The sequence below is a fragment of the Eriocheir sinensis genome, chromosome 67 (genome assembly GCF_024679095.1).
Source record: "Eriocheir sinensis breed Jianghai 21 chromosome 67, ASM2467909v1, whole genome shotgun sequence".
In the NCBI taxonomy this organism is placed as follows: domain Eukaryota; kingdom Metazoa; phylum Arthropoda; class Malacostraca; order Decapoda; family Varunidae; genus Eriocheir; species Eriocheir sinensis.
Genome location: NC_066575.1, coordinates 6,626,874 through 6,640,100, shown reverse-complemented (window position 1 = coordinate 6,640,100; position 13,227 = coordinate 6,626,874). Strand labels below are relative to the sequence as shown.

Sequence of the window (13,227 nt, the reverse complement as noted above, 5' to 3'; positions counted from 1 at the left end):
TGTCGTGGCGGTGACCCACTTAGCGGAGCGGAGGTTAATCAAGGTCCGTGCCCCGCAGCGAGGCTGGTCGGGGGGGGCGCGGATGGCATCCCTCGGTGTTCTCGATCATTTACATTTGCTCATCTTTCGTCACCCTGTGGGAGAGCTTCGAGGGTCTCCGGGAGCCCTCATTTGTACCGACTCCCGAGCTGCTGCTGCTCTTACCCCGTGGCCCGCCAGGCTTGCCCGGGGAGCAGCTGCAGTCCGCCGCGGGTACACCTTCACCCCTCCTCCTCCAATCACCGCCAGGAGTGGCTGGCCTCCAAGGTTACTCTCGCTGTGTTATGGATGAGTGGCATCATTCCCTCAGATAATAGAAAGAAAAATATATCTTTCGACACGAACCCCAAACATCTGCCCTGCATTGTGCGCGGAGCACGGAAGGAGCAGCTGACCGCCAGGTGATTGCTGACCGCAGTTTCCTGCACGGCTCGTACATATAAATTTGGTCATTTGCACAATACCAATGACTTAGGACTTGTTTCTATATTTTATAGTTTATGGTCACAATAAGAATAGCTTTCTTTAGGCGGTAAATCGCCCAACGCCTCTGTGTTCCTATGACGACCTTCTGCCCACTGCCGCCGCCGCAGCCCATGTGACGACCCGGGGCCCCGTGCGTCACTCGACGTGTCGTGCGTCACCGCCCCGCCGACTGCTGTGACGCCTCCCGCTGTGGCGGCCGTGTCCCCACCCCTCTGTGACAGGCGACGCTGTGGACGCCCCAACAGGAGCCGCCCCGCCCCGCGCCGCCCCGCGCCGCCCCGCACTGCGCTGCGTTGCCTTTGTTCCCTGCGGCAAGTGTCCCCTGCCGCGGCGGGCGAGGGCGTGTGGGCGGCGCTGCCACAGTTAGTGTCCGGCGGAGTGTTTTCCGGTCGATTGTTTTGATATACTCATATTACTTTGTCCCCGACGAAAGAGGTTTTGGCAGTCGTGGGTGAGGGGGGCGAGGGCCAGGGGTGAGGCCGCGGGTGAGGCTGGTCAGCGCCGCGGGTAGCAGATTGTCTGTTGGACGGCCGCCGCGTGTCGCCCGCAATTTCCATTTGTTCATCTTTCGTCACTCTGCGGGCGGCAGCGGCGGGCGGCGGGCGGCGGGCGGCGGCCACATTCCCGCATCATCCTCTCCTTCCCGCCGCCCCTCCCGGCACGGTCAGCCTCGAAGGTTGTCCCAAACACGTGTCCCGAGCCTGGAGCTTCGGGTGGTCTGCGCCTCGCTCCCTGCCCGCCGCTCCCACGCGTTAATAGCCCTCAAAACGTAAGCTGTGTGAGGCTTTGTATCTTTTATCATGAAGCACAAACACGACTGTACTAAAACTTGGCGTAGACGTCCTGAGCCGCCGCGTGGAGAGCCGAGCACCGCCATGCAGCCACCTCAAGGCCCAAGGCAAGGCAAGGCAGGGCAGGGCAGGGCAAGGCAGGGCAGGGCAGGGCAGGGCAGGGCGAGGCAGGGCAAGGTAAGGCAAGGCAAGGCAAGGCAGGGCAGGGCAGGGCAAGGCAGGGCAGGGCAGGGCAGGGCAGGGCAGGGCAGGGCAGGGCGAGGCAGGGCAAGGTAAGGCAAGGCAAGGCAGGGCAGGGCAGGGCAAGGCAGGGCAGGGCGAGGCAGGGCAAGGCAAGGCAAGGCAAGGCAAGGCAGGGCAGGGCAAGGCAGGGCAAGGCAAGGCAGGGCAGGGCAGGGCAGGGCAGGGCAGGGCAGGGCAGGGCAAGGCAGGGCAGGGCGAGGCAGGGCAAGGCAAGGCAAGGCAGGTCAGGGCAGGGCAGGGCAAGGCAGGGCAGGGCAGGGCAAGGCAGGGAAAGGCAGGGCAGGGCAAGGCAGGGCAGGGCAGGGCAAGGCAGGGCAGGGCAGGGCAGGGCAGGGCAGGGCGAGGCAGGGCAAGGCAGGGCAGGGCAAGGCAGGGCAGGGCAAGGCAGGGCAGGGCGAGGCAGGGCACGGCGAGGCAGGGCAAGGCAGGCAGGGCAGGCAGGGCAGGGGTAGGCAGGGGCAGGGGCAGGGCAAGGCAAGGCAAGGCAGGGCAGGGCAGGGCAGGGCAGGGCAAGGCAGGGCAGGGCAAGCCAGGGCAGGGCAGGGCGAGGCAGGGCACGGCGAGGCAGGGCAAGGCAGGGCAAGGTTAGGCAGGGCAGGGCATTGCAAGGCAGGGCAATCAAGGCAGGGCAGGCCAGGGCAGGGCAAGGTAGGGCAAGGCAGGGCAGGGCAGGGCAGGCCAGGGCAGGGCAGGGCAGGGCCGGGCAAGCAGCGTCATCCATCAGTGAGGCGGGACGAGCCGCCGCGACGCGAGGCACCGGCCGGGGAGATGAGCCTCGGGTGCGGCAATTAGTGTCCCATGGTGTCCCGCGAGGAGGAGGAGGGGGGGGGGGGGCGGTGGAGGAAGAGAATGAAGAGCCCGTTAGAGGGAGGAGGAGGAGGAGGCGCGCCACAATGGCCTCCACACGCCATCAATGAAGTGTAATTTGATAAAAGCGCCGCCGGTGATCGCTCCGCGGGAGGTCCCACGACAATAGTCCGCCTTGTGGGAACCAAAGAAAAAAGATAATGTGGAGGAGTGCCATGAGAAGGGGGGAGGGAGGGAGGGAGGAACGGGGTGTACTGGGGAGGGAGGGAGGGAGGGGGTGTACTGGGGAGGGAGGGAGGGGGCTTACTTGGGAGGGAGAGAAGGAGGGAGGGAGCAACGAGGTGTATTGGGGAGGGAGGGAGGGGGTGTACTTGGGAGGGAGGGAGGGAGGGGCGTACCAGGGAGGGGAAAGGGTGGTGTGAGAGTGACTTGGAGAGAGGAGGAAAGAATGTCTGGAGGGAAGGAATTAAAGAAAGGCTGAGGGGTGAATTTTAAGGTTAACTTCTCTCTTCCACTCATTCTTAAAACACAAAGACGAAAACAACTAAGGCGAAACATTTGGGCAGTTCGACACTCCAACACAATCACTAAGCTCCCAAACCGAGCCATATTCACCACAAAGCTCCGTTACTTCTGCGCAATACTAGATACCAATAAAATTTTCCTGTGTAGTTTCCTAAAATTCCCTCCTTTTTATATCACCGCCAAACACTATAGAGATACAAGTAATATATTTTTTTTTTTTGTCCTATTGTTTGTTTGGTTGGTGAGCTTATGAATTTACTGTATTGGACTGTAAAACTTGCCCATTGACACCACCACCAACAACAACAACACAACTACCAACATCACCACTACTACCACCACCACTACCACCACTAACAACAACAACACAACTACCAACACCACCACCACTACCACCACCACCACCACTACCACCACCAACAACAACACCACCACCAACACCAACACCACCACCAACAACAACAACACAACCACTACCACCAACAACAACAACACCACCACCAACACCAACACCACCACCACCACCAACAACAACAACAACACAACCACTACCACTACCACCACCACCACCATCACCACCAATAACAACAACAACACACGATGGGGATATTACACCGCAAAATAGATAAATAAAAAATGATTACATGATCGAAGAGGGATGAAGTAGAGGCGTGATGATGATAATGGCGATGGAGGTTGAGATGATAATGAAGGTGATGGTGTTTGTGATGGTGAAAATAATGATAATAATAATAATAATAATAATAATAATAATAATAATAATAATAATAATGATGTTAATGATGTTAATGATGGTTGGGGTAGTGGTTGTGATCGTGCTGGTGATGGTAGGGCCTAGTGCTGTTGTTGTTGTTGGTGGTGGTGGTGGTGGTGGTGATGTTTTTGTTTTTGTTGTTTTTTGGTTGTGATTGTTGTTGGCAGTGGTAGTTGTGGTGGTGATGATGTTTTTGTTGTTGTTGTTGGTGGTGGTGGTGGTGGTGGTGGTGATGTTTTTGTTGTTGTTGTTGTTGGTGGTGGTGGTGGTGGGTGCCGGGGGGGGGGGGGGGGGCATCAGGGGACAGGCCGAGTCATGGTCCGCTGTTTGCTCGGCCGCTGATTAAGATTAATAACCAGTGATTCATTACCAGCCCTAATGACCACCGCTTGATGGAGGGACACACACACACACACACACACACACACACACACACACACACACACACACTACTATTACCACTACTCTCCTCTACTCTTCTCTATTTTCTTTTTTTTTCTTTTTTTCTTTTCTGTTTTCTTTTTTACATCTTTTCTTTTCATTTTTATTTCATTTTATTTCATCTTTTCTTATTTCTCTTTTTCTTCTCTCTCTCTCTCTCTCTCTCTCTCTCTCTCTCTCTCTCTCTCTCTCTCTCCCCCTCCTTCACTCTCTCTCCCTCCATCTCCCTTTCTCTCTAGCGCCATCAAGACCGCTTTCAGAGTATCAATGACTTATCTGGGAGGAATTTACATGAGAATACTCGCGACAAAGAAATTAACTCGCCGACCCTCGTGGCTTTGGCTGCCCCTGATGCGACGATAACCCGGCGACGGAGATTAGCGGGAGGAAGTCTGGGATTACCTCGCCAAGCCCCTGAGACAACACGCCGACGAGAGTGTGGATGACGCCGGCCCACGCAACCTCCTCCTCCTCCTCTTCCTCCTCTTTCTTCTTCTTCTTCTTAATCCCATCTGTCTCACTCGCTCGCTCATTCGTCTCACTGAGCTCAGGAGTTTGTGATCTAGGGGGTTTGGGGTAGGGGAGGTTGTGGAGGGGGGGGTTGTGTGTGTGTGTGTGTGTGTGTGTGTGTGTGTGCCCTACCTAACTTCCTACCTATACCTATCGTGGGGATTTAACTGATGTTTTTTAATGGATTGAAGGGATTAATAAGAGCGATTTACCTGTCTGTTTACCTACTGACCTACCGACCTACTTACCCACCTACCTACCTACCTGCCTACCAACTTGTATATCTACCTAAGTATTCCTATGGGTCTATGAGCATGGTATACTTATCACTAATTAAAGGTAGGCTGGAACAGGTAAAGGCGTTCAGGTAAGGTGGAAAGGAAAGACAGGATGAGGTTAGGTAGGGTAAGGAAGGTTAGGCAAGTTAAGGTAAAACAAAGTAAGGTGAGGTAAGGTAAGGTAAGATAAGGTAAGGTGAGGTAAGGTAAGGTGAAGTGAGGTTAGGTAAGGTGAGGTAAGGTAAGGTAAGGTAAGGTATGGTAAGGCAAGGTAAGGTGTTCCGTGTGTATGGGGAAGGTAAGGAAAAGGAATGGGTGAAGATTATGAAGGTGGAGATGAAGTTAGGAATAGTGAAGGAAATGGGAAATAAAGTGGAGGATAGGTAATGGGTAGTGAGTGGAAATGGATGAAGGGGAAGATGTGGATGAGGAGAGGAATATATAGGTGGGTGATGGGGAGGTTTGAGGGGAGGTGGAGAAAGGGGGATGACCAGTGTATTAGGGTGAGGTATGTAGGGGTAAGGTGGATGATGGAAGGGGAAGAGAGTGTAGTGGGGAGGAGTATAGAAGTAGGGTGAAGAATTGGGGTGGTTAGGTGAAGTATGGTAGGGGGAGGGGACTGCACAGGTGGGTGAAGGGAGAGTAGAAGGGGAATTACCAATGGATGTAGTGGGGGAGGGGGAGAAGTGTATAGGTGGGTGATGGGGAGGATTGAAGGGGAAGGGGAGAAAGGGGGATGACCAGTGTATTAGGGGGAGGTATGTAGGGGTAAGGTGGATGATGGAAGGGGAAGAGAATGTAGTGGGGAGGGGTGAGGAAGGGAGGGGAAGGTAGGAGTGTACAATGGGATGCGTGAAGTGTGGTGGGGGAGGGGCAGGTCTGGGTGAAGGGGAGTATGAGAAGGGGAATGACCAGGGGTGTAATGGGTAGGGGAGAGGAGTGTATAGGTGGGGGAGGAAAGGAGGGGGAGGGGAATGACCAGCGGGTGTAATGAGTAGGGGAGAGAAGTTTATAGGTGGGGGAGGAAAGGAGGGGGAGGGGGATGACCAGTGGGTGTAATGAGTAGGGGAGAGAAGTTTATAGGTGGGGGAGGAAAGGAGGGGGAGGGGGATGACCAGGGGGTGTAATGGGTAGGGGAGAGGAGTGTATAGGTGGGGGAGGAGGGGAAGGAGGGGGATGACCAGGGGTGTAATGAGTAGGGGAGAGGAGTGTATAGGTGGGGGAGGAGGGGAAGGAGGGGGATGACCAGGGGGTGTGAGAGAGGCACTTGATCATTAGGCGTCATTGTGGGGCTGAATAAAGAGCCTCGCGCACCGCCGTCGCTGATAAGGACCCTCGATGCTGATTACCAAGAAGCCGTGTCTAGATGCTCCTGTTCCGCCTCACTCGCTTACCCTCCTCTCTCTCCCTCCTCCTTTCTCTTCGTTTCTGCCACTCATGTTCTGCTGTTGTGATCGTGTTGTCGTGTCGCCTGTATTGTGTCGTGGTGTTGGGCTTTTGTTCTCCTCCGTCAGGCGATTTCTAAAGCCATCTTGTGTGCGGCGGTGGCATCCTCCCAACGTTGCCTAATTGTCGTACACTGAACATTGCATATATCATTTTTTAGGCTCCAAGACTATCGTAGCCGCACAATTAACGACAGGAAATTAAAGTTAGCGTTAAAACTGTTATATATTGATAGGTTTCGTTCTTTTTTGCTATAGTTACCGGTCAGATACGACAAAAATGCCATGCGCTGAGTACGATAATTTGACAACTCTGCACCCTCCCCACCCTCACCCTCACCCCGCGTTGCCAAACTATCGTACACACCGTATTGCATTTTCGTAGTTTCTGACTGATATCTATAGCAAAACAAACAAACAAACATCAATAAATAACAGTTTTAACTCTAACTTTAATATTCTTTCGTTATTTGTGTAGGTACGAGAGTTTGAGGCTAAAAAATGATAGAGACAATGTGGTGAATACGATAATCTGGGAACGCTGCGGGCCTCACCTCGTCCCCCCCTCACCCCGTCACTCCCTCACACACATGTTCCTCCTGCTCTCGCGTGCACCAGAGCCTCGGGGCAGTTGGTAGCAAGGCATTTTACAGGCTAAACGTTTCTCCTCGCGTCATTCTCTCTGTGTCTTCATTTACATAGATATTTGAACGCCGCTATTATCAGCTTCGGGAGGGAGAATAGGCGCTTAGAGGGTCCACCGCCCGAGAGATCTTCCACCCCTATGCCCCCGCGCCCGAAGCCTGAAGGTGGGATGAGGGCGCTGCGGTAAGGATGGGCTTTCCGGCGCGGCTTACACGTCGAAGAGAAGCCGCTCGTTTAAAATTCAAAGTACAGGGTTGGATTCAATTAGTGAGCCGAACTGCCCCGCGCCATTGTGGAAGAAACGCCCCGCTCCAGTCCTCTGTTTGGGGTGATGTGCTGGCCCCGCCCCCTCGCCCCGCCCCCCTCCAGTACCCACCCCGTAGCCCACACTCTTTACCTACCCCTACAGACATACCACAGCATCACACACACACATACACACGCACACACACTCCAAGGCTGCCCCCACTCATATTCCAACCATGCCCGACACACCTACATACCCAGTCCCTTCCACACACCTGTCCATTCTTACCTGGCACCTCTTCTATACATTCCACACCTGCTCAAATCACACCCTCCCATACTATATCCTTCCTCACCCCTCTCTCACCCCCTACACACCCCCTGCACCCCTTACTTCACCATACAGTCACCCCATCACACCCTCATCCTCCCCTCATCATTCTCACCCTAATCAATTTACCACACACACACACACACACACACACACTCCAAGCCTGTTACCACTTATATTCCAACCATGCCCGACACACCTTTACATACTCAGCCCCTTCCACACACCTGTCCATTCTTACCTGGCACCTCTTCTATACATTCCACACCTGCTCAAATCACCCTTCCTCACCCCTGTCACCCTACCCACACACCCCTGCACCCCTCACTTCACCACACAGTCACCCCATCACACCCCATCTTCCCCTCATCACTCTCACCCTAATCAATTTACCTTCCTCCCCTTCCTTCCCAAACCCAATCTGCCATCCCTCACCCCATCACCTTATCACCCCATCACCCCTAACCGTTGCCTCTCACTCATGTAAACAATCTCTCCCCTTCCTTCTCTCCATGTCCACCCCCGCCCCTGACCACTTGACACGCCCCCTATCTCCGCCCCCCTCCCCGCCCCCCTTTCCTTGTTCTCTTTAATCACGCGATACAATGATACCCAAACCAGAGAGAGAGAGAGAGAGAGAGAGAGAGAGAGGCCTAATTAACTAACCAATTGAGTCTTTTATCAACAAGGATGCAATTCTCGGCCCAGGAATTCGTGACTAAAGCAACTGAAATAAACAAACTTCCTGAGGACCAACAAACAGTCGTGAGGGAAGGAAAGGAAGGATTTGGACGCTCCCCTTAATACGTAAACACCCGCCCTGTCCTGTGTAGTTGTGTTCCTTGTAGTGGTCTGCGGTCGATGAGTCTCTTTGCCTTAATACAGAACGTTACTTAAGCTACGCAAAACCCACTAAGAGAACGCCTAGACGAGTCCCATAGCAGCCTACCAAGACCTCTTAAGAGTCGTGTTTGTCTGGAAGTTGTGGTTTTCAGGTCGATATTACAAAACACACTCGCTTCTCACATCAGCTATTTCTAAAGGTCGAAGAGGGGATCAATTGGGTTCTAATGAGTGTTTCTTTAGGTTCACGGTACAGAAGAAGAGTCACACTACCACCAAAGCCATAAAACTACTCCTGGAAATGCCTACAACTCCTCCGAAAGCCTTGTCAAATATGTGAACTTGGGCGACGAAATGTTAAGTAATACGTCCCAAAGTTTATGTTGGTATTCTTTGACGGTTCTGACTCTCACATCACTCAATTCTAAATGCCAAAAAAAAGAGGTTAAACACGTTCTCATGAGTTTGTTTTTTATGTTTACGGTGCAGAAGAAGGGTCATACTACCACCAGGGTCATAAAACTACTCCTGGGAATGCCCACAACTCTTACGAAAGCCTTGTCAAATGTGTGTCCCTGGGTACCGAAGCGTTTGAAAATATGACCCTATTGTTTATTCATGTGTTGCTGATGCGCCAAATTAATTCCACTACTATCTAACAAAAGGATATCGTCAGAAAGCTCCGGGGTGTGTTTCCAAGAACGGGTTATTCATATAGTTTTGCGAATGCTCCAAATTGCTTTCACTATCATTTATTAAGAGTTTATCAGTAAGCTCAGGGTGTTTCCAGGAAGGCTCTGAGATGTCGGGAGGAAACAGGAAGAAAGAAAGGAGGATTAAAACAGGGAGACTGAGTAGGTAAGATGGAACACACAGAAAGAGGAAGAGGATAAAGAAGGGATGGAAAAAAATAGATAAGGCAAGTAGGATAAGGAAGAGGAGAAGAGAGAGACAGGAAGAAAGGAAGGAAGAGAAAAGCAGAGTGATGAAGTGGATAAGACTAAGATTCTAACATTACAAAATATTTTCACTATCATATATTAGCAGTGTATCAGTAAGCTCTATAGGATGTTTACAGGGAAGGGTGTGCAAGGCGGGAGATGCTGTGAGGTTATTAGTAAGATTCATGTAGTTTTTTAACGTCCCAAACTATTTCCACTACCATGTATTCTTGGATGTTTACAGGGAAGGGTGTACAAGGCGGGAGATGCTGTGAGGTTATTAGTAAGATTCATGTAGCTTTCTAACGTCCCAAACTACTTTCACTACCATGTATTAACAGTGTATCAGTGAGCTCAGGGGTGTTTCCAGGAGAGGAGCTGCGAGGCGGGGCTGCTCTAACGCTGTGCCGGCGAGTGGGAGAAAAAAAAATGACGATGATTCAAAGCCACAGATCGCCGGCTAATAATGCACTAATTACAGGCTTCCTCCGCGGGATGGCCGGCAAAAACGTGTCTTCCAACCAGTCGCCCCACATCAATAATTATCGGCCACGATCTGCCGCAGACAAGGAGCCGCGCCGGGAACACGAGGGATCAGTCCGCCCGCTACCGCCGCCGCCCCCGCCGCTGCCATCAAGCCTGTGTCCGTCTGTGTCCGTCTGTACAAGGCGACGCTGCTGCAGGTGATGGTCCTTACATGCACAGATCTTTAGCAACAACAGAAAATAAACATCATCAACAACAACAACAACAGCAATAGTAGGATAAACTATTAATGATGGTAAGAAGAAGAACAAGAAGAATAAGAGGAAGAAAAAAATGGGAATGAAAAAGATGATGATGATGATGATGATGATGGTGGTGGTGGTGGTGAGGAGAAGAAGAAAAAGAAGAAGAAGAGGAAGAAAGCGATAACAAGAAGACCAAGAACAAGAACAAGAAAAACAAGAAGACTAGTGATAATAATAATAATAATAATAATAATAATAATAATAATAATAATAATAATAATAATAATGTTTGCCGCAACACCAACACCAAACAACACAGCCTCCTCCTGACGAACACAAGGAGGCAGAAAAATAATGAATTTCAAGCTGCCCGTCACACCCTGGACAAGAATGCTAGGCGTCCGACACACACACACACACACACACACACACACACACACTAGTTGTTTGTTTGTTTGTTTGTTTGTTGGTTGGTTGGTTTTCATGTGCGTCGGTAGGTTCTCTTGAGGGGTATCTTGGACGACCCAGCCCGTTGTGACTCAGGCGGATTTTATTTATAGTGACTGCCGTGTTGTATGACTCCTGCTTTTCCCACGCTGCCCCCCGGTACTCCACTTGAACGAAGTCGCTGAAGTTAGGGTTGATGGAAGAACTGGGCAGCATGTGGGTAATCTTCCACCACTCGGCGATGGTTGAAAATTGGCAGCGTGTATCGGTGGGACTCCAACCAAGGTCCTCGGGTTCACCACGCCCACACGCTGACCACTCGACCACCGTCCCGTTTGGTTTGTCTGCAATTTTTTTTTTTTTCAGATTCCACATAATTTCAGTTTGGGTTATGCAACGTCTCACAAAAAATATTACATACAAACTTACTTTCTATTTCGTTTATTAATTGGGTTTTTTTTTTTCAATACTTCAATTCCCCAAAGTATAATATTTCAGTTTTATGTCTTATCTCAATTTCAAGACTATATTTTTCTCTATTTTATACAGCATCTCAATTTTCTTCTATACATCTCCTCAGTTTCATAGAGTAAGATATTCCTGCTTTAAGTCTTATCTCAATTTCAAGACAATTTTTTTTCTATTTTATACAGCATAATTTTCTTGTATACATCTACTCAGTTTCATAGAGCAAGATATTTCAGTTTTAAGTCTGTATCTCAATTTCAAAACTATTTTTTTCTTTATTATACAGCGTCTCAATTTCCTTTTATACATCTCCTCAGTTTCATAGAGTAAGATATTTCAGTTTTAAGCGTCGTCAATTTCAAGAGCACAATATCTCAGTTTTACCTCATCTCAGTTTCCTTAAGTAAACATATTTAAACTTTTTTCTGCGGTATTTTTATTTTCTACCTCATCTCAATTTCCACGAGTACACATAGTTTCCCTCCTGACACGCGTACTAATTGGAACGGTGTGTGTGTGTGTGTGTGCGTGTATGAATGGCCGACATCGCCTTGTTGTTCGTCCCTTCGTCGCGCATTCCTGGCCGGACGCGCCCTTGTGCTGCCCGACGCGCTCCAGGAATGTTGCAAAATGACAGGCAGCCCGCAGGAACGCGCCTCGCTAGCAGGGGGACGAGGGGGGTAAGGAGGGGGCTGAGGGGGTAAGTAGGGAGTCGAGGGGGTGCAAGAAGGGGGTCGAGGGAGGTAAGAAGGGGGTCGAGGGAGGTAAGAAGGGGGTCGAGAGGGGTAAGTAAGGGCCTTGGGGGGTATAGTAAGCAGGCGCCTTCCCAGAACTCGAGAACCGTCCGTGTCGTGAGCTGTTCGGTGGGTTCTCGACTTCACGGCAACGGCTGAATCATGGCTGTTTATATGCCTAAATTTTCAGACGCTTTTGGCTTTTACAACAAACATTTTCAAAGGCCACAAAGGAGGTTACTCTGGTTCTTATGAGGATTTGTTTTCACGTTCAAGGTGTTAAAGTCTTGTCGAACTATCACTAGGCTCATAAAACTACCCATGGATATACCCACAGTCTTTCTTCCTGGCTTCTTCCTCTCCTTATTTGCTTTATCTCCTTCCTTTCCTTCCCTTCCCCTTTCCTTATTTGCTTTCTCCTTCCTTTCCTTCCCTTCTCTTTTCCTTATTTGCTTTATCTCCTTCCTTTCCTTCCCTTCCCCTTTCCTTATTTGCTTTCTCCTTCCTTTCCTTCCCTTCCCCTTTCCTTATTTGCTTTCTCTCCTTCCTTTCCTTCCCTTCCCCTTTCCTTATTTGCTTTCTCCTTCCTTTCCTTCCCTTCCCCTTTCCTTATTTGCTTTCTCTCCTTCCTTTCCTTCCCTTCTCCTTTCCTTATTTGCTTTCTCTCCTTCCTTTCCTTCCCTTCCCCTTTCCTTATTTGCTTTCTCTCCCTCCTTTCCTTCCCTTCCCCTTCCCTTATTTGTTTTCTTTCCTTCCTTTCCTTCCCTTCCCCTTTCCTTATTTGCTTTCTCCTTCCTTTCCTTCCCTTCCCCTTTCCTTATTTGCTTTCTCTCCTTCCTTTCCTTCCCTTCCCCTTTCCTTATTTGCTTTCTTTCCTTCCTTTCCTTCCCTTCCCCTTTCCTTATTTGCTTTCAATCCTTACTTTCCTTCCCTTCCCCTTTCCTTATTTGCTTTCTCTCCTTCCTTTCCTTCCCTTCTCCTTTCCTTATTTGTTTTCTTTCCTTCCTTTCCTTCCCTTCCCCTTTCCTTATTTGTTTTCTTTCCTTCCTTTCCTTCCCTTCCCCTTTCCTTATTTGTTTTCTCTCCTTCCTTTCCTTTCCTTCTCCTTTCCTTATTTGCTTTCTCTCCTTCCTTTCCTTTCCTTCTCCTTTCCTTATTTGCTTTCTCTCCTTCCTTTCCTTCCCTTCCCCTTTCCTTATTTGTTTTCTCTCCTTCCTTTCCTTCCCTTCTCCTTTCCTTATTTGTTTTCTTTCCTTCCTTTCCTTCCCTTCCCCTTTCCTTATTTGCTTTCTTTCCTTCCTTTCCTTCCTTCCCTTTCCTTATGTGCTTTCTTTCCTTCCTTTCCTTCCCTTCCCTTTCCTTATGTGCTTTCTTTCCTTCCTTCCTTTCCTTCCCTTCCTTTCCTTATGTGCTTTCTTTCCTTCCTTTCCTTCCCTTCCCCTTTCCTTATTTGCTTTCTTTCCTTCCTTTCCTTCCCTTCCCCTTTCCTTATGTGCTTTCT

The 13,227-nt window shown here is 50.2% G+C and overlaps 1 protein-coding gene across 1 annotated transcript in view; it reads right to left on the bottom strand.

Annotated features, from left to right (window-relative positions):
• The window catches only part of LOC126987872 (basic proline-rich protein-like), a 19,060-nt gene extending 17,913 nt beyond the window's left edge, over positions 1-1,147 (bottom strand). The window contains exons 1-2 of the mRNA XM_050845335.1: positions 1,101-1,147; positions 134-316 (exon numbers count right to left, since the gene is read on the bottom strand). Coding sequence (XP_050701292.1) covers positions 134-316; positions 1,101-1,147 — 230 coding nt within the window. The remainder of the gene's footprint in view (positions 1-133; positions 317-1,100) is intronic.
• Between the last annotated feature and the right edge of the window lie 12,080 nt (positions 1,148-13,227).